This window comes from Xyrauchen texanus, chromosome 1 (genome assembly GCF_025860055.1).
Source record: "Xyrauchen texanus isolate HMW12.3.18 chromosome 1, RBS_HiC_50CHRs, whole genome shotgun sequence".
Lineage (NCBI taxonomy): Eukaryota > Metazoa > Chordata > Actinopteri > Cypriniformes > Catostomidae > Xyrauchen > Xyrauchen texanus.
Window position 1 is genome coordinate 27,311,496 of NC_068276.1, and position 22,211 is coordinate 27,333,706.

Below are 22,211 nucleotides of genomic sequence, written 5' to 3' on the forward strand. Positions count from 1 at the left end.
TATATCCACACAAATAGTGAGAAGAGTTTCTGATCAAGGCTATTTTATTTATGCATTTCAAGAACTTAAAAAAAATACATGTTGTTGCATGATACTTTGTATTTAGTAAACACTTTCAAATGTAAGTGCAGAGGGGGGAAAAGGTAGAAAAAAAGAAGCCAAAACGATACTGTATAAAACAGCGCACATTAAAATCAAACAGTAGTATTAGACATTTCTCCATCTTGTTTTTCATAATTTCATCCATACACACCATGCTTGCATATTAGTGCACATTACTCATAATCTTAAAGCAAGACCAAAAAAACTAAACCCAAAAAAACCCACTAACAAATAATCCTGTTCCCATTCACCCAAACCCCTTTACCACAGAATAACACATAAATGATTGATTACTTTGAGGCTAATCGCAATCAGAGCAGTCAAAGTGAACTAAAAACCCCTGTACCATCAGCATTTAAAGAGACATATAGAAATGAGGTGATGATTTAGATCCAAAGGACTGGGAGATGGGAATGCCCGTCTTAAAACACAAGCAAACCATCCATGTGTTTGGTATGACCTGTTGTTGAAATGCAGATCCTCAACAGATTCAAAGATTGCAGCTTGAGAAGATGCAGACGTCTGAACTCTGGACACCCGGTCACACCATTAAAAAAAGGATGATGTTCAACATAAACTGAAACAATATGATAAATCTTCTTTAAGAATGACTTGAGATTTCTGATGTATTCATAGTTCAAAACCTCTGCCTTTCTAAGAGATATACAGAAGACAATCAAACTTTGTTCTCTGATGTTAAACCTAGACTACAATACACAGTGATGCTTCTATGCTGAAAATAAGGTTTACCCTGGGTCTACACGCATATCTGGAAAATCAGCCAAAGAGGATATGTTGTTTTTTAAATTACAGAACTTACTTACTTCTAAATAGAACTGCACTGTGGATAGTGATTCTTAATGATAATTAGGTCTACTTAGTCAGGAAAACCAAACTATTACATTAATAAATGAATCAAGGGGCTAACTGTGAATTTTTGTGCACTATATTAGTGATCTATATAGGCAATACAAGGCATGTGTTGATTATATAGGGTGCTAGGCTGGACCTTCTGTCTATAACAGAGGGTAATACCTGATGAATGATAAGAAAAACTCCTTTGTGTAAATATTAATTAGCGTGTAAAAAGACTATAGACTCTACAGATTGCTTCTATTAGCTCTCTCTTTATCCCAGCCTTTCAACTGATGCACACAACCGAGACAAGTACAGCGACATTCCATTTGTGTATTTGTCTGCACTTTCATGTTGCCAACATCTCATTGGAAAAAAAATCATTGTTTATATCAAGAAAAAAAAATGATCTGTGATGTTGTGCTTATCTTTTCTTGAGTCTGTCTACTGAGAAAAGATACCGTACAATCTTTTTTCCAGTCTCTCGGAGGGAACACTGCGTTACTGGGTAATACAAAGTAACAAAGCCATTCTCAGTAGATTGTGACAAGTGGCAAAGATCTTTTTTTTTAACCCAAACTCCCTCTTATTTTAATTCCCTTACCTGCATGGAATGAAGAACTTTAATTCTTTAGTGGTTGTTCATCATCTACTGACAATGCAAGAAGATTTTTTTTGCATTGCAAGAAATAATAATAATAATAAAAAAACATGCTAACAAATATGAAAATGCTATGCACAAACACATGTTTCTTTCACCTAAGTGAGTCTGGTAAAAGGCCTTCTAACAATAGAAACTCTCTGTGCTCTCTTATTATATCCTGAGTGTCAATCAAAACCTTAATTATAATTATTTAACAGCAGAAAAAAAATTACATAAAAAACTAAAGTACATTGTAATATCTGTACAACAGCACTGAGGGAGACTAAAAATAAAAGCTTGAATTTGTAGTAATCCTTTTGCTTGTATTTTTTAAAAAACATCTTGATGACACATTGGAAAATGGGTCTCTATAAAGAGTTCTCGCTCACTTTCCTTGATTGGCCCATGTAACTTCACATCATCATGCCGTTTTGCGAGCTCCACAGGAGGGTGGTAATTCCAAGCAATAAAAAGGTAAAAAGATGAAAAAGGGTCAAAAACAGTGGGGAGGAAAATGCTTTATCATGTCACTAAAGAAAGAAAAAGACAATAGAAAAAAAAAATTAAAACTGTAATTCTGTCCACTTCCTCCTCATCACTAGCTTCTGAATTTTTCTCTGATCTATGCAACAAAAGCTTTGCTGGCTCCCCGAGCAGTGGCTTCTTACAACTTTTAAAAACTGCTGTTTTCTGAAGTATTTTTTAAGTCCATGTGGTATATTTTATTTTTCTTAGTTTGTAGATAGTTTTTTTTAGTTTGTAGATGGGGCTTATTGATTGATTCAGGTAACTCTTTGGAGTGAAGTGTTTCCCACTGTAGGCACTAGGAAGAACCAAGGCAATGATGAGACTGGCTCAGCGTCGCATCTGGCCCATCTGATAGTTCTCTCTCTGCTGCCGATTGTGGCGCTGTGGCTGAGTCTGTGCAGTGGGGTTCTGGGCTCTTCTTCTCTTCAGTGTGCCTAGAGGGAGTAACACACATATGCATGTATGATTAATCACCACATTTCTGTTGTACTACATTTGAATTAGCATTGATCTCGGAAAAGTAAACTAGATCCACAGGTAAACACATTCAAACACTGGGATTCTGACTGGCATTGAGTACAATTTCTTGCTTTTTTGTATAGTGATGATTAAACAAGTCTTCTGCAGTCATGCTGTACTTCAAACATCCATTCAAGTTGTTTTTCTAGAAAATCTTACAGGATTTTTCAGACTGTGTTTGACTGTGCAGAGGATAGAGGTTGATTACTTGGCTGAAGCTCATGGGAAAGTAATTCCAAGCACTTGTGGTCAGTAAGAATGTTTATCATCCTGCTATCAACTGAGAACTGCCATGTTTGGTTTTTGGTAAAAATACATTAAGGAACAGATTATGCATACTGATCATATACTCTTGATCATAGTCATGAAGTCTTTCATACTGAAATAATCTGTTAAATGGAAGATCTGGCTGGCCATGAACATGTCATAGGTCACAGTGTGTTCTGGTTAACTATGCTCCAGTCAGGTTAAAGAAATAGGAATTATAACCCTCTTTAACCGCGATCAGTACCATATCCACTAGTGTGTTCTTTAGCAATGTTTAATTTCAAATGCCTGTATGCAGTGGTTCTCATTACTACTCGGCTGATTACTGATCACAATTGCACAAGTGGTTTGGCCAAGGTAGTTTGGGGTTAATCTGTTATATATTACCTGGCAGTAGTTTGGGGTGGGTAATCTGGTGTATACTACTTGGCATTGGTTTGGATTGTGTAGTCTGGGTTATATTACCTGGCAGTAGTTTTGGATTGGGTAATCTGGGTTATATTACCTGGGAGTGGTTTGGACTGTTTGTTTTTTTGGAGGAATCTGGGGTTTATTACGTGGGAGTGGTCGAGACTGGGTATTTTGCAGTAATCTGGGGTATATTACCTGGGAGTGGTTCGGACAAATTGTTTTTGAGTAATCTGGTGTATATTACCTGGGAGTGGTTCAGATTATGTATTTTGGAGTAATCTGGGGTATATTACCTGGGAGTGGTTCGGATTAGGTATTTTGGAGTAATGTGGGGTATATTACCTGGGAGTGGTTCCTATGGTCTATTTTTGAGTAATCTGGGGTATATTACCTGGGAGTGGTTCGGATTGGGTATTTTGGAGTAATCTGGGGTATATTACCTGGGAGTGGTTTTGACTAGTTATTTTGGAGTAATCTGGGGTATATTATCTGGGAGTGGTTTGGGCTAGTTATTTTTTAGTAATCTGGGGTATATTACCTGGGAGTGGTTTGGTCTGGGTAGTCTGGAGTAATCTGGGGTATATTACCTGGGAGTGGTTTGGTCTGGGTAGTCTGGAGTAATCTGGGGTATATTATCTTGGAGTGGTTTGGTCTGGGTAGTCTGGAGTAATCTGGGGTATATTACCTGGGAGTGGTTTGGGCTAGTTATTTTTGAGTAATCTGAGGTATATTACCTGGGAGTGGTTTGGTCTGGGTAGTCTGGAGTAATCTGGGGTATATTACCTGGGAGTGGTTCGGACTAGTTATTTTGGAGTAATCTGGGGTATATTACCTGGGAGTGGTTTGGTCTGGAGTAATCTGGGGTATATTACCTGGGAGTGGTTCGGATTAGGTATTTCTGAGTAATCTGGGGTATATTACCGGGAGTGGTTTGGTCTGGGTAGTCTGGAGTAATCTGGGGTATATTACCTGGGAGTGGTTCGGACTAGTTATTTTAGAGTAATCTGGGGTATATTACCTGGGAGGGGTTTGGTCTGGGTAGTCTGGAGTAATCTGGGGTATATTACCTGGGAGTGGTTCGGATTAGGTATTTTTGAGTAATCTGGGGTATATTACCGGGAGTGGTTCAGATTGGGTATTTTGGAGTAATCTGGTGTATATTAACTGTCTGTGGTTTGAATTGGGTAGTTTGGGGTTAATCTGGGTTATATTACCTGAAAGTGATTTGTAGTAGGTAGTCTGGGCTATATTACAAGACAGTAGTTTGGTTTTGGTGGTGGTGTAGTGGGCTAAAGCACAGAACTGGTAAGTAAAAGGTTGCAGGTTCGATCCCCACAGCCACCACCACTGTGTCTTTGAGCAAGGCACTTAACTCCAGGTTGCTCTGGGGGGGGGGATTGTCACTGTAATAAATGCACTGTAAATCGCTTTGGATAAAAGCGTCTACCAAATGAATAAATGTAAATGTAAATTTCCTGGCAGTGGTTTGGAGTTGATAGTCTGGGGTAATCTGGTGTATCAGATTACCCCCAGACAGATTACCCTGGCAGTGTTTTAGATTGGATATTTTGGTGTAATCTGGGGTATTTTACCTGGCAGTGGTTTGAACTGGTAGTATATTACCTGGTGTTGGTTTAGATGGGGGTAATTTAGGGGACATTACCTGGCAGAGGTTTGGGTGGGGGCAATTTAGGGTTGCTGCTTGGTGTGTGCACACTGCAGATCTTGATGAATCCAGCCATGAGCATGATGAGAGCAATCCCCATTAACAGCACTGCCCACCAGTGTTCCTGAAACACAACCAAACACTCCTCATGAGATCAATGACAGTTAAAAGAGACTATATCTTTAAGAGAACAAAACACCTGATTGAGCCCACAAACAAACGCACAGAACGAGTATTTGAAGATCATACTGTAAATGAACCACTTGCCACTATCCACTCTGCAATGCTCGTGTAAAGCTCAGGGTTGAAGATGGCCTTCTTAAGCCTGGCCAGGGGGCCATCAGCATCCACTAGTCTACACTTCATAAAGACATCACAGTAGCCTTTGAAATCATTACAAGGAGAGCCGGGCTGCAACATGGTGCTCTTTCTATTAAAGTGCATTGCCCATTTATCTGAGCCAGTGCTGCTGCAGGTACTAGGCTCACCTACAAAGAAAGAGACAGATAGTTAAGATAGTTAAAATAAAATGCATCCATAAAATTACTTTATTTTTAGGAGTAAACTTCTCAGATGTTTTATGACAAAGAAAATTACTTGATTTAAGTTGTTGGTTATGAATATCTGATGAAAGCTGAAATGCAGGTTAGGAGAATTGTCAGTGTTGTGCTTGAGTTTGCATGCATTACTCACCCGTCTTCATACAGCAAACATGACACAGCTCAGTGTCGTCTTTCCCCTCCTCGCTGGCACAGGTACACACTTCAAGACCAAACCTCTGACAGATAGAGCCAGAACAACCCTGAGAGAGGGGGAAGGGACATTCTCAGAGATATATATATATATCATACATACGTTAATCATTTGCTTTAGGCCATGTGTGCACTACAAGATGGAATCTCGTTGCCCTTACATGTTTTAAATCTGAAAATAATCTGCAACAAGAAGCCCTGGATCATAGTTAACTTGCAGCACATGTTCTTCTAGTGTGTGCACTTGTGAGTTGTGAGTCAAGCTGCAACTAGTCGGGAGGAAAATTATCTTGTAATTGACATTACTAGTCTTGATAAGTTGTGTACACCAACACAAAAACAAGAAACGGTGGGTCTTAAAATGTGCACAAGGCAACAACCTTCTGTTTTGTAGTGTGCTAGGCCTTACAAAATCTTCTTAAAACACAAAGACAGCTATTACACAAACAACGGTAAAAATACATGCAAACTCAAACAAGGGTCATGAGGCAGCACATACCCCATTAAGGCAGACTTGAGTATCTGAGTGGCAGGCTGTGAAGTTTTCTTTGGGTACTGAGGTGGGGCACTGGGCAGTGATTCCATTGCACTTGCCCTCAAGAGCACACTCAGATTCATCCCTACACTTCACATTGCTACCCTTAAAGATACACTCCGGCGTGCAGCATGGACCCTGGCTGGGACTGCAGGAGAACATTATTGCAAAATTAAATATGCTGTAAGCAATGTTTTATGCAATTACAATTAAAGTAAAATTTTTGCAAAATGTAAAAAAATATATAAAACCTAGGGCTGCATGATTATAGCAAAAATCATAATTGTTGATTATTGCCCTTGATGTTGTAACTGCGATTATTCACGCCAATTAAAATATTAAATTACTGTGATGTCCAACCGTGTGGTTATTCAGTGTAGCTGAGTTCAATGGTGGATATGAGCTGTGCACCAGTTTCTTTTAAGCATCTTTTAAGCATTATATTATATTGTATTGCATTTTATATTGTAATAATGTTTGTTAAGGTAAGGCAAATACAAAATATTTTAAATGGATATCTATGGCACAGAATGAATTAAATTATTGCTAAATTACTGCTTAAATCATAGTCAAAATTTGGCCAAAACAAGATATCTTAGGAGGCAGCATAATTAAGATATCTACCTTTTGGAACAGCTTTTGCGTCAGGAGCATGCCTATGATGTCTTAAAATGCTGCCTCTGTAGGATGCTCGAAGGTTTTGGAAAAGACCCAAAATATGCTGAGGAAACTATACTCATTCAGTCTATCCTTATGACATTTTATATTACATTCATTTAAGTATTTTGTGTTTTTCTTTTGTATTCTGGTTTTCTTCTCTGTCTCTAAAGAACAAATACCAGCATTAAGCAGGTGATAAAGATTTCTCCCAATATCAAGGAAGATGATACGCATCCTTCACATTCTTAATTTGAGCCGTTTCCCCTTGGGCAGTACCTACGTAGTGTTTAGTAATCGTTAAAAATGCACTAGCCTTAGGCTATCCGCCTATGTAATATATAAAACCATATTTATTTATTTTTGTGTATATATTTGATAAACAATCTTAATTTTAATTTTAGAGATAAACTGAATGGAACTATAAAATGCAAAGAGAGGGGAAGAGAGAATTTAAAACTAACAAACTAAAACTACATTCTTACATTCTGCGCCCTACATTCTGCTTTCTTATGTTTTTGTGAAGCACCTCTGTAGCCCTGATTCAAATTGCCCCCATGGGGATTAATAAATGGAAAGTATAGAGCATTTGCCACATTACTTAATTGCAGAATACATCAATCATTTCAAGCAGCCTTAGTGTACATAAAACATATTAACAAACTGGTAATGAGGTCAGTGTTTTATCTTTCTGATGACACGTTTATGTTCATGATTGTTATGATGTTAGATCAGACCATGAAGGTCCTTCTTACGCACCTGCATCGAGCATTTGTCTTCAGTGTACACTTTACCCCATCTGGCTCATTGGCATTATGGCAGCACTGGTCTTTACACTGATCGCTGTATCCACAGTCACACTGCTCATTAACCTCAACTAAACCATTGCCACAGATGGGCTGACCAGATTCTGGACAAGATAGTGAGGGAGACAGAGAGGTGAATAGAACAAGCAAATAGAGAGAGATATAAAGTGATACATTAGAAGAAAGATGAAGATGGCTATATTTAATTATTTATCATTGCATACACAACCAGAGGTGGTGGAATTTGATTCCAAAACTTTTACATGCCTGATCGCTCCTCGCAGGGATCGAAACAGATATCTTCCAGTTACCAGCCCCTGAGCTTTAACCAATTACACCACACCATTTTATGTTGATCATTTTAAAATTGACACTCTTTTACTTTCATTGTGCCAGGGAATCTGACACATGCTTTGGTATTTTGTTGTAGTTGACTGAAAGCTCACCAACGAAACAGCTGAATCTCTTCTTCTCCAGCACCTGGCTAATGTTGCGAATGCTGCAGATGGAGAACTTGTTGTTGTTGTACTTGTCTCCTGATGTGGCTCTTGCATACATGATGTAGTTGCCTCTCTCTTTCTGATCCTGAGTCTTAGACTCACCTGGTGTGCACTCAAGACCTGAGTCATGCTGGAAGAGAGAAAGACGAAGCAAGAGAGAAAAGATGTCATCAGCAACAAGGATACAAATACACTAGGAATAATCACAAAAAAAATATTCTCCTCCTCTTCAACTCATATATATTATATGCATTTTGCAGAAACTAGAAACATCTCACACCCAGTGTCCTGACCAGGCCTAATGTGATAAAGCGACAAGACGTTGCTGGCTTATGTACCATGTACCTTACACTCTTTTCCAATTATCTGTCTGTGTTTCTTTGCCCACTCTAATCTTTCCTTTTTGTTTTTCTGTTTCAAAAGTGGCTTTTTCTTTGCAATTCTTCCCATAAGGCCTGCACCCCTGAGTCTCCTCTTTAGTGTTGCACATGAAACTGGTGTTGAGCGGGTAGAATTCAATGAAGCTGTCAGATGAGGACATGTGAGGCGTCTGTTTCTCAAACTAGAGACTCTGATGTACTTATCCTCTTGTTTAGTTGTACATCTGGCCTTCCACATCTCTTTCTGTCCTTGTCAGAGCCAGTTGTCCTTTGTCTTTGAAGACTGTAGTGTTCACCTTTGTATGAAATCTTCAGTTTGTATGCAATTTCAAGCATTGTATAGCCTTCATTCCTCAAAACGATGATTGACTGACAAGTTTCTAGAGAAAGTGGTTTCTTTTTTGCAATTTTTTTTATCTAATATTGACCTTAAGACATGCCAGTCTATTACATACTGTGACAACTCAAAAACAAAGACAAAGACAATGTTAAGCTTCATTTAACGAACCAAATATCTTTCAACTGTGCTTGATAAAATGGCAAGTGATTTTCTATGATCAAATGAGCAATTTAGCCCAATTACTCAAGGATAATTGTTTGAGTGATGGTTGCTGGAAATGGGCCTGTCTAGATTTGATCCAAAAAAGTTTTTTTTTTTTCTCAAATAGTGATGGTGCTGTTTTTTTTACATCAGTAATGTCCTGACTATACTTTGTGATCAGTTGAATGCCACTATAGTGAATTAAAATACCAATTTCCTTCCAAAACAGCTAAATATGTACATTAATCCAAACTTCTGGCTGCCAGTGTATGTTTACATTTACATTCTAAGCAGATGATTTTTAACCAAAGTGAGTTGAGTGCACAGATCACAGAGCAAACACCAGGTCAGGTCACTAGGAAAGTCTGTCCAGAACATGGTGCAAAGCAGGCACTAGAGCACATTAAGCAGTAAAGGCTTACCGGAGAGCCGAAGTTGTGTCCAACCTCATGAGCAAAGGTAATGTGAGAGACTTTAGGGGGAACGTGTGAAGCGTAGTTCTGCACTGTGATGATGCCAGTGTTCAGAGACTTCCTTTTCCCATCAGAGTACGGTTTATTCTTCTCACAGATCCCACCAGAGCTCCCTGAAACAAAATGCAAGAGCAGAATTATGAAAAATAAATTAAAGAGATGGACAAAGATGATTAAAGAAAAGATGTTATTATGGTGCTTCATCATCCATAATTCGTGAATTTAGAAAAGATATACGTTAATGGAACTATGATGATAAAATGAAATGATAAAATGTAATAATATAAATATATACAGATTTCTACATACATACATACACACATACACACACACACATATATATATACATATATATATATATATATATACTATATATATATATATATATATATAAATCAGTTTTAAAGCTAAATTCACCTACACTCTGTTCTTTCACTCAAAAGCATGTGGAAAAGTTTTAATTTAAGCAAACAGCCCAAGACAGTTAGTGTGAAAGTAATTTAAGCTTTATTAGTCACAGCTCCAGAGAGAGAAATGACCTGCAGTAAATGACCAATAGTTGAAATCTCTGACTCCCACTTTACACTAGAAGTGAGCAGTGTAACACAACAAAGCTAGATTACTCCTATTTCAACCAACTGAGTCGACTCTACTTTAGAGCAGAGGTTGGCAGTTTTTGGCACAGAAGCCATACTGGAGTTTAAATAGTTCACAGGAGACTCATCGTTTTCTTTGAGATGTTCTTGTAATTCTTAAAGAATGTCAATTCATATTTCTTGAGCTTGGAGAACTAGTTGCTTAGGCTACACATTCTAATGCATGAGGCAACATTTTCTGAAGGATATTTCTGAATGATGGGACCATTCAGCACTTGTCTCAAGTATTGATCTACAACGTAACTTTCCATCATGCTTTAGAAAAACCTAAAAAGGGCAGAGTAATATTACTGTATAGATAGTTTATCTGGCATGAATGACTGGTAAAGAGTTAAATATTATTAAAAGGCAAAAGTTAATCACTGAAAAGGTTTGCACACATTAAGTAGCACCAAACAGCACAAGCTGCCTCGTCAATGAACAAAGAGTTGCTGTATTACATTATCCTTTTTGAGATCAAGAAATTTCAAACATGTTTGATGAGCCTTTTCGCAGTGGAGAGAGAGTTAACAAATGTATTATTACATTGACAGGAATATTTAAAAATTGTGCAAGTTTAAAGCTCTGATAGAGTGGTTTGTGTCCCTTGAGATCTGGCAATCCAAAGCATGTTAAAAGTTCATGGACCTTTATTAAAGTACACTTATTACAGAGACAATTATGCTGAAGCAAACTGATATTAAGTGTAGAAATAAAGGGTGATCTCAATCCAGACAAATCACAGGGTGATCACACAACACTTTGCACTTTACCAGTAATGCAAGTTCAAAAAAAATAAATGTGCATTGTGGCTATACTTTTGAAACCGAGAGTATTTAAACAATTACAGATTGAACCCATTCGCTTACATTGTAAGTGCCTCACTGGAACCAAGATTTTAGCTTTTTTAAAGAAAAGTGAAGTGGTAATCAACATTATGTCACAAATGCGGTCTATTGAGCTTAACTTTTATTGAACACGGAACATTCCTTTAATGACTACATTTGTGGCAGAAGATTGAACCGAAACAACATGTGAGCAAGTGTGAATTCATTTTCATTAACTATGTTCCCTGCATAGGTACACACACCCCTGCACACGCACACAGATTCGTTTTTTCTGTTCACTCAGTCAGTGTTTCACTAAGACAGTAATTTCTGGTCTCCCTACTGACAGATAGCCAAAGTGGGATTAAAGCAACCAACTTTTACTATGCTAATTTACCATTATTGATCGTTGCAGTGTTGGTGAATATGTGTGTGTATTCCCCTCAGAACAGTGCCAAATGCCAAAGAACCAATGAAACAATTCTGCATTTTGCTGAATTAAAGATCTCATAATAATGATGTTCTCTGTAAAATGTTCATTTCAAAACAGTGATACCCAAAATTCATAATATAAATGTGTTTAAACGTGAACCTCTGTGTTTACATAAATGCTCAATACACCATGTCATTCATTTAAAAAACGTACTTGAGCAAACACTTCTAATTTGAATTTATCAGCAACATTTTGTGTATCCATCAAGCTGTTACACCTCTGCTGTTAATGTGTGTATCTGTTAATAAAAGTGCTGTATTTGGCAAGTGTGTGTTACAGCAGGAAGAAAAGTGAAGTCCTCAGGTTGATCTCAGTCTGTTTCAGCTAAAGAGGGGAGAGAGATGCATGCCTACCTAGCAACATGAAGGCATTAATAGAATCACACACACGCACACACGCAGGCACGCGTGCACACACAAACACACAATCTGATGAAAATAATCTCTCAATTCAAAGGTGTGTAAAGAAAAGGCAAACATGTGAAAAGACCATTAGCATGGTTTGAATCAAGCATAACTGGGCTGTTCAGGATGCAAGGCAGGACTGCAGCTCTATCCTTGTCTGAACTAGGGCTGCAACTAATGATTGTTTTGATAATCGACTAATATAACGATTATTCGACTATTCTGCGATTATTGCAACGGTTAATCATTAGCTCTTAAACAATTATTCAGCCTAAGCCCTGACGTAAAAGGTTGTATTAAATGTGCTTACTAACAATATAGAGGACAAAATCATCTTTTAATTAAAGCTGCAAGCAGCGACGAACGGGCCCTCGCACGTTGGGTCTGCTGTGCCAGGGGAACGTCATACATTTTTTTTAGCTCTTTGTAGCACTTTTTATGTTACAATGTATTTCATTCTTCAGGTCATGCATTTGTATGTCATTTTGAGAGAACAGGAGAGTTAAGGAAGTAAAGGCTTTTTATTTCACAACAAATTTGATCAAATATAGGGAAATAACATCAGAATAATGACACTGACATACAGCCTGACAGAATCTTATATCACAGCAGACATTTAAACAAGACTACGTGTTTTTCTCAGGCAGTTTAGTAGGCCGCGTCTGACTGGAAAGTTCCTTTTATCTGAGGTAAGACACTTATTACTTCACAACAAATATGACTTTTATAACTATACATCAAAACATGTAACTTCCTGTTGCCAGTAGGTGGCACTATGGAAATAACTTAAAATTGAGAAATCAAAGAAAACTTTTGAGAAACATTTTGCATCGCAAAGGCCTTTAGATTAGAGTGACCAAATATGATGTTGATCTGATTAAATCTCTAGGAGTAAATGGTATTAAAGTATGAGGCCTGGAAATGGCAAAAATTTAGCAAAAAGTAAAGAGAAAAATCACAATGGCTGACTTCCTGTTGGGTTTAGGATATGTGTGTGTTTTGTATGTTTTGATGCATGTTACAAATGCCTACCAATTTTCTTATGTGTATGTGAAACGTGGGATGAGGGCTGCTGTATGTGAAACGTCGGATGAGGGCTGCTTCGTTGAAATGTTGTAGATGGCACAATCGAACCATATTGCAACATTTAATTCTAAAACCAGTATCACATGTAAATTCGTGCCAATTTTGAGGTGTGTGCAATCTTTCGAGTATGTTCAGGCCTCAAAAATATGATACGTTTCACAGCAAACTTTGTCAAGCTGCCACGGACACGCCCTTCAATGAAAACTCAAAAGCTTCGCAATTTAACCTCATGCGTACCAATTTTCGTACATGTAGGTGAAACGTAGCGTAAAGCACACATCGTTGAAAGTAGGTGGCGTTATTGAGCCATTTTGCCACACCTAATTCTGAAACCCACATCAGATATAAATTCTTGCCACTTCTGATGCATGTGCAAAGTTTGAGTTTTCGAATATGTTTAGACCCTCAAAAATGCGATTCATTTGGGGAAAAAATTATAAACTCCAAGAAGATCAATAGGGTCCTTGCACCATCGGTGCTCATGCCCTAAAAATATCTCTAAATGACATTCACAGAATTAAGGGGAAAAAAACTTTATTAAGTTTAATTCAGTAAAAAATTAACTGCAAAAAATCCTATTGTTATCAAGTGTTTTTGTCTTGTTTCCATTTAAAATGGTCTAAAAAATCCTTAAAAAAAAAGATACATTTACTTGAGAAGCAACATATAAGATATTTAAACTTGCTTTTAGAGAATGTCTCTTAAAAATACAGTGTGTATTTTGTATACAAGTGTATTTTTTCACTTGGTTATAATTCTGCGAGTTCAGTAAAGACAAAATATACTTCTATCAAGATCTATTCTCTAAAAGCAAGACTAAATATCTTTTATGCTGCTTTTCAGGTGGAAGGATTTTTCAAAGGATTTTTTGATATTTTAAAATATTTGTATTTTTAATATTATATTACATTCTCAGATTAAAAATGTTACTTCTGCAGTATAGCTGCTAAAGTAAATGTACATTGTTTGAAAGGTGTTTTAGATATTTATATTGGAAAACACACCAAAACAAAAACAAATCAAAAACATATTTTGTGTAAAATGGGGCAAAGACTTCCTCTCTCAGCTTTCTGTTCACTTTAATCCATCTTCAACTCACAAAAAAACAAACTCGTATTAATAAAGCTGCATAATGCCAATTTTCTTCATGATAAGAAATCCACAGTGACACATATGCTGTATTATGATACATTAAGTTGCAAGCCATCACGTTACAATCTAGTTGCATTAATCGTGCGCGCTTGAGGGACGAGCATCCCCATGACGGAGTGTGTATCAGCCAGATGCAGTTTCAATGTATCAACTTAGATCGGGACACGCGCAACATATAGAAGAGGCGCTGACCACTCAGAGAAATGCCAGTTTCAGAGTTTGTAGTTATTTACATGATCTGCTGCTGTATTATTTGAACTTTAATAAAGCTATAACGCATTAAATATAACTGCATTTTGAACTTTAATAAAGCTATAACGCATTAAATATAACTGCATTTAAGATGTAAGGCCGGGTGTTTCATTTAAAGACGCAAGTTTTGCTTCAGCAGAGTGGCAGCACCAGCTCCACATATTCCACAATGAGAGTGCTTCTATATTTACTTATTTTGTATAATTCCATACGTTTTTGCGATCTTCATCACCTGAAGCGGTTTGGAAAGTTCAGAGTGCATCTGGCTGTGATCTGTGTAATTCTTTCTCTCCTCAGTCAGGCATGAACTGCAGTGCTCCTCTCGCGCTTCATCATTAGAGTTTAATGTGATCTCATTTTATGTTAAATGAGATCAAATGACTATTCGACAACAAACATTTTTGACTACATTTTTATTGTCGACGTTGTCGATAACATGATAGTATTTCAGCCCTAGTCTGAACTGCTCTTAACCTTGGGACTAATGCAGTTTTTCTATTTGAAATGGAACAACCTGAATTGGAAACAATTGTATCATGGTAAATGCTAAACAATATAGACTCAATGATATTTGAGAGAAGAGGAGTGTTTGAAGGTGTGTGAGGACAAAAGGCTTATTATTACAGAGATTTTTTTGGCCAGTGTGTCTGTTCCTACACACACATACACAGTGTTGTGACTGTGACACACACAGTCTTATCAGAGACTGAGAGATTGAGAAATGTATTGGCAAGCCATGTGACGAGGTTAAAGGACGTTCATCCAAAAATGGAAAATTCTATCAAAACGTACTCACCCTTATGTTGTCCCGAAGTTGTATCATTTTCTTTCATGTGCAGAACACAAAATGAGATGTTTAAATTAATATCCCAGTTCTTTTCAATCCAATAGCAGTGGATAGTGCCTCACTTCAAAGCTTAAAAAAGGACCCAAAAGTATCATAAAAGTAGTCTATGCAACTGTGTGTCATATATAAAGTCATCTAACGATAAGCAAACAAACCCAATATTTAAGTCACTTTTTCCAGCAAAAATTGTCCAATGAGTGCTATAAGAGGCTTGTCCACAGTCGCAAGCATGTTCACACGAGATCTTGCACTGTTAACAACGCACTTTCTTGCATGAACAAGCTTCTCTCATAACACTCATTAATGTGGAACTGATGTCAAGATTTCTTTCCAAATCCTTCATTTTAGAAGCTACTGACTTAGTTCACAACACACACACACACACACACACACAAACACACACACACACACACACACACCCTGTTATACTTAGCAGCCAGACAACCTCTCAGGAGATGTTGGGGAGACCTTGTGTGAATATCTCAGATCATACCTGAAGGAGCACCGACCCATGCCAGCCCCAGGACTCCATCATCAAAGTCTCTATCTGTGAACACGTAGGCTAGGCAGTAGTCATTGTGATTCTGCTCTGAATTGAGTTCTAAAAACTTCTCCACACCAATGTTGGCAAACCGGAAAGGATTGGAGTGATCCTTTTCATCTAGTGTGGTGTTGATCTGAAACAGAAACACATAAACAGACTTCATTCTATTACGTTCAGTGTTTTGTGCAGTTTTGCTGTTCTGCTCTTTCTCTCTCTCTCTGTGTTTGAGTTTCATTTGCACACTGAGTGTATGTTCCATGTGCAGCTGATTCGCAAATTGTTTGCTCCACCTTAACATTGGCCATTGGCTGTTCCTGGTTGTGTGGCTTATAAAATCCACATGCTGCCTGTCAGATGCGACCTGTTATGACTCCGGGTTGGTCGGATTTCTCCAAGCTCCACGTTTTTGTTAGTGAAGTTAGGTTAATTTAATAGCATTTTATGTCCTTTTTCAGGTTAGATATTTTCTCCTTTGAAGCGGTTTTGTTTATTGTTTTGGACCAGGAGTTACCCTGAAGCCAAATACCTTCTGCTTATTTTTCCAAACCTTTACTTCCAAAAAATCAAATATTGGATTTATGATCATTGTCTTTCTGTGTTTTTAGTCTGATGGTTGTGCAGGGAGCACATCTCCCTTCTCTTTATTGCATCCAACCCTAGGGGATGTAATACATTCAATACTGTAGACAGACTGCAGAATCAGGCACTGTAAGTAGGATCTATACTAGATCCCTTGGTGGGATGTATGTAACATCTTAAGTAGCCAAAGATCAAGCAATAGAGCCAAGAGCAAAAACGGCTGTAATGTTACCTTCATCTGGACTCAACTGCATTTTGTTTGTTGCTTTATAATAACTTTTCATGATCATATGTGTGCTTCCAATAAACAATGCCAATTGAAACTATCAAGTATGGAGTTACCAAACACTGATTTCAACTAGCAATTCAATCAATGCTGTGATTCAAATATAGCACTGTTCACAAGACAAATTTAAAGTTCACTTAATTGCCTTGAGGTCAAATAAAAACATCTTTATTAGTGCTTAATACAAACAGTGAAGCCTTAAAATGTGCAAACAAAGTAAGCAGTGCAAAAAGGTAAGCAAAAAAGCACTGAACACTAGAACGAGCATACTATATACTGCACATAATACAACGTACAGACGTAAAGTTAATTATTTTATGACCATTTATTCTCTTGTAGTCTTGTTTAATTTTCTTTATTTTCAATCTACAAAGTTAAATGTCATCAAAGCCCAACTTCATGAGGCAATCAGACTATTTGTACACATTGTTTATGAGCATTGTTGCAAACTCCTGATCCTGTACAGTATTGCCTGACCATCTATCCATTTCAATTTGAAAAGTCTACAATTGCACCAACCCAAATGTTTTTATGACGTTTACTAACCAGATTTTTAAAAATGCCTGATATCGGCTGCCTGATGGCTAAAACGCATTTTTAGCAAAGCATCGTTTGCTGTTCTGACTTTACCCAAATAATTCCACTTTGCAAGAAAAGTACCAACCCTGGGAGCAGGTATTAAAAAGGTTCCTTTTTTAGTTCAGGTTTTAGTTCCAATTGGAACTAGTTCATGTGGTGAACCTGAAACAGTTCCAGGAACTAGGAAAAGTTCCAGCAGTGGAGAAACAGCTACTAATGAGAATCACACACTCACCCTGATTCTCTTCACCATGAAGCTGATGTTGCGGATGCCTTGGAAATCAGTACTTTGGTAGATGGAGTCAATGGCTTTCACGTGACTGGAAATCTACAGTGCCCAATAGAACAACCCAATTAGAGCACAATTTAAAACACAGTGTGTGATTAGAAGACCTGCAGTTTCTGTGTACCTGTGCAATCACAGCCTCACGGGTACCGTAGTATTTGTAAAAGAGGTGATCTGTCTGGATGAAAAGCTGACAGGTGTTTTTCTCTGGCTGTGCTGCACGACGTTTCCTAAGGATCACTGGCCCATCAGCCCTTTCTTCATCATGGTTTGTCTGCTGCAAAGGGAACAGCAGAAGGACAGATAAGAACCTAACTGAAGAGGCTGAAAGTAAAGCACTCAAAAATATATTTTTTATGTTTGGGCATATAGTCAAAATCATTTATATGAAATCAGAGCTAAAGCTGATGTGTGTCATTTTTGTTTCGTTATGCGAAGACAACTAAAATTAAGCCATTTATAGTTTAATTTTACATTAAAGTGTCAACACTGTTGCTCTGCAGCGCTATCAAAATGTTGCTCTGTTTGTCTGAATATTCTGACCAGTCTGACACAGCACGATTGGCTCAACTAATGGCATGCATTTGAGGTAGGAATGTTTGTACAACCTATGGCAGATGGGGGGAGTGCTTGGGAAACTGGTTTGAAAAGTTATTTTTCAATTCTGTTTGCGGCACACTTTTCTCTGATAAAATTTGGATTCAGGCAAGTTGGTGGGGAGCTAAATGGTACAGAGTAGCACTCTATATATTTCAGAATCATGGGAATGAGGAAATAACCCAGATGGTTGGTTTTCTGTATTGGGCATCTGCTTTTGTTTGTATTGTGAAATCAGAATCATGGTGCTTTTTGGTAACACCGGTTCAGTTCTCAGCTGAGTTGCATGAAGGGGTAATGGAGCTGACCTGGCTGGGCTCCTCCACTGCAGACGCCTGGTACTTCTTCATCCTCTCAAACACAGAGTGGTCTGCACAGCCGCCCTCTGCTCCGTACTTATGAGGGTAATCTGGAAGGGGGAAAATCAGGTTACACACCTTGAACAGTCCATTAGAGCAATCTTCTGTTTAAAATAGGGCTGCAACGAACAACGGTTCAGAAAATGTATTATCTGTTCTGTCAATTATTTCTTTGATTAATAGATTAAGAGGTCGCTAAAAGTCAAGTTTTTCTTCAACATTTGATTTAAAAAAGTCTGTTATTCCATTTCTTGCTCAGTGTTCTGCTTCAAACAATGTGCCAATTGAAGGCTATTTAAATGTATGACATAGATTGTATGCAAAAAGTTTTAATATAAATGTTACCGCTTGCTCTAACAGGTTTCACTACAATAGAGTGATGTAACTGGCAAAGGTTCTAAATGCAATAGAGCCCAAACTAATCGATAACAATAGTCAACTAGCTTCATTAACAACACATATCAATTTCACTGATTAATTGTTGCAAGATAACTAATCTAACACCATGCTCTAAAGGCAGTGTTTCCCCTATATGAAATTATGAGCGCCTCTGTTGAAATTTCACATGGTTCATTAATATTCTTTACGCAAAGTAACACTCGTTAGGCCCCAGTCAGCTGCGCACTTTCTACAGTGCACGCTGTTGATTGGTGATATGAAACAAAAGGAAACAAAAATGCATCCTCATGCTCACAGTCACGTTTCTGTTTTGCAGTCCAACAAAGGATGTTTGTTAGTATGTGTGCACAATGGAGAAGTAGGATAACTGACAAATTTGGTACGGGATTGCGCACAAATATAATAATCCCAGCATGTTCCACGTGCATAATGGGGGGAATTCCTGCACTCTTTTATTCATTTTAGTTTAGAATCAGCTCTACCGCGTGAATGGCGTTATACCACATCCCTGTAATGAAGCGATGTGATAATCGCTCCTGTTTATAATCAACAAAGCAAAGCTGTTAACATACAAGTGCACTATGTCGAAGCTATCTAGTTTTTCCACCTTTCAAATCTAAATATTTTCTTATCGCTCCCACATATTACTGCACCTTTGACAAGAAAGGCAGAAACAGCTAAAATTATTTGTGTAAAATTCTACCAGAACTACTGCATGGAGAAGAGAAACACTTAAACACCTTTTACATCTGCCATCTCTATCTCTCTGAAGCTCCAACTGACCTATACAGCCATTTTCTCTGCCATGTGAATCAGTCAGTTTGGTAAATATGAATATTTTAAGTATGTAAAAATACGCATAAACAATATAGTAATTTTAATACTATAATATTAATATAAATAATATGAAAATATATTAACTAATTTTAGGGTTGTGCCGGTGATGGTTGACCAACATCACGATGTAGAGCACTGATCTATATACATAGATCAGTGATGTAGAGCCGCCATCGTGATGCCACGCCCCCTTTTGCGAGTCTTGCTAGTGTGACTCACTAATCCTAGTCTCTTCTATAGTTACCCTAAAAACTTTGCAGGGATTGCTCTGTAAATTAAATTGAGAATATAACTAATGCATATATGCCATTTTAAATACTGTAGTATATGCCAGAGACGTGAAGTGTTAAAATACCGTGTCAGGCAGGCTACACAAATATTGATCTTGACATTGTTAGCTTCTTGTCTTTTTTTTAACGTCTTACACTGTACATTTAGATTAAAATATGTTGTAGGCTACAAGAAAATAGCCTTTATTAATTAATTATTAGTAGTTGTAGTGTCTCAGATCTTGCTCATTGTCACAGAGCTCTTGTATACACTGAAGCGGCAGTTTAAGATAAACCCAGACCAGCGTACATCAAATAACTTTTGTCTGGTTAATACATTTAAAGAAAGATTTCCTTGGCCATAAATCCATAATGTCAAATCAAATGAAAGAAACAAGGTGAATATGAATAACACACATTTATTAAAACATAAAAGAACAACAAATAAAGAACAAGAAAACGGAACAACACTCAGACCGAAACTCGGCATTAACATTTCACTTATAATTAGCAGCACAATTAACTTCAGCACAGGCTACAAAATAAATTATGTTATTGAAATATTGTAAAGTGGTCATATGAACTACACAAATGAACGTTTAAAAAATTATATGCAAAATCGAATAGCTCCGCAACGGATGGCGAAAAATGCGTAAAGAAGTGTAATATCTTTCACCATAGACCATGTTTAAATTTCGATGTTTCTGGCCAGAAATACCAACATATTCACTTTATCTGGTTTTAATAAGCTGCGGATTGGAGTAACTACACTACCCGCTGTGCTGAAGACCCGCTCTGATGGAGTACTGGTAGCACATATGCACAGATATTTCCGTGCTAATCTTGCAATGAACGGAAACATTTTGTCGTCCTCTTCCCCATCAATGGCCATTTCCTGCAGGTACATGGTCATTTCTGCCTCGACCTTTTGCTCATCAGTGAGCGTGGCTGTGGGGCTGTTCTCTTCGCAAGAAGGCTGCCCAAAGACGACTTTTTTTTCTTAGGCGCAATATATTAAAAAGCCCGGATGAGTACTAATTAGTTGGGCTAGTAAAATAACGAAATTATAGTTTTTCAGTAGAAAAAAAATATCTATGTAAAGAGATATATTAAAATAAAAAGTGCTTAAAAGTGCACAACTCATCTTAAGTGGAAGAAATATTTTTCCCCCTTACGTGCAACCTATTGGAAAGCGCGGATGAGTCAGTTGGGATAGTAAAATAACGAAATTATAGTTTTTAAGTGGAAAATAGTATTTATGTAAAGAGATATATTAAAATAAAAAGTGCACAACTCTTCTTAAGTGAAAGCAAAAAAAAAAAAAAAATGCTTCACGTGTCGTGCAACCTACTGATAAAGCGCCGACGAGTCATTAGTTGGGTTAGTAAAATAACGAAATTATAATTTTTCATATAATTTTTGAAAATTATATGAAATTATATAAACGCCCCCCGACGATATCATCGTCCATCGCGATGTTTTACTGTCAACATCGTCAACTGCCAATTTAGGGGCCATCGCCCAACCCTAACTATATATATAATTATATTTTATAAGCAAGTTCTCTCTTTTAGGATTTCAATCTGTTAACATTTTCAATGCATTTAAACATTAAAAGGCCATTTAATGTAACTGTTGAGTATTGACTTGTATTCTTAAAGTGATAATTTCTGATAAAACCTTTATGACTTTATTTCTTCCATGGAAAACAAAGGAGATATTAGGGAGAGTGTACAGTAAGTTCCAGCCACCATTCAGTTTCATTGTATAGAAAATGTATAAATATGCAGTGACAGTGAATGGTGACTGGAACTAACATTCTGCCTAAAATCATCTTTTGTGTTCCACAGAAGACAGTGTAATGGCTTGAGGGTGAGTAAAGACAGAAATAGTATTTTTATTTTTAGGTGAACTGCCATTTAATTTATTTGTTAAAAGTATCTAAAAAATAACAACATAAATGTAATTCAGCACATGTTGCATCACGTCTTGCTGAGAAAGATGTGACTGAAGAGAAGGACCATTATTAGGGTATATACTTTAAAAATCATTCCATCAGAATAAAATGTGGTAAAAATTGAGAAACACTTAAAGGTGTATTTAGAATCTAAACATTTAAGCACTTAAGAACACCTTGAAAATGCT

The 22,211-nt window shown here is 37.2% G+C and overlaps 1 protein-coding gene across 2 annotated transcripts in view; it reads right to left on the reverse strand.

Annotated features, from left to right (window-relative positions):
* Positions 1-26: 26 nt before the first annotated feature.
* Positions 27-22,211, reverse strand: part of LOC127646451 (disintegrin and metalloproteinase domain-containing protein 10-like) — an 88,853-nt gene continuing 66,668 nt past the window's right edge. Inside the window, exons 5-16 of one of the 2 annotated variants that reach the window (XM_052130131.1) lie at positions 18,511-18,611; positions 17,730-17,879; positions 17,555-17,647; positions 15,825-16,008; positions 9,585-9,748; positions 8,188-8,371; positions 7,695-7,845; positions 6,243-6,426; positions 5,685-5,793; positions 5,259-5,479; positions 4,989-5,115; positions 27-2,562 (exon numbers count right to left, since the gene is read on the reverse strand). In XM_052130131.1, the coding sequence (XP_051986091.1) occupies positions 2,456-2,562; positions 4,989-5,115; positions 5,259-5,479; positions 5,685-5,793; positions 6,243-6,426; positions 7,695-7,845; positions 8,188-8,371; positions 9,585-9,748; positions 15,825-16,008; positions 17,555-17,647; positions 17,730-17,879; positions 18,511-18,611 (1,775 nt within the window). In that variant the 3' untranslated portion in view covers positions 27-2,455. Of the gene's footprint in view, positions 2,563-4,988; positions 5,116-5,258; positions 5,480-5,684; positions 5,794-6,242; positions 6,427-7,694; positions 7,846-8,187; positions 8,372-9,584; positions 9,749-15,824; positions 16,009-17,554; positions 17,648-17,729; positions 17,883-18,510; positions 18,612-22,211 lie in introns of both variants that reach the window. The other variant, XM_052130122.1, reaches the window with a different exon arrangement.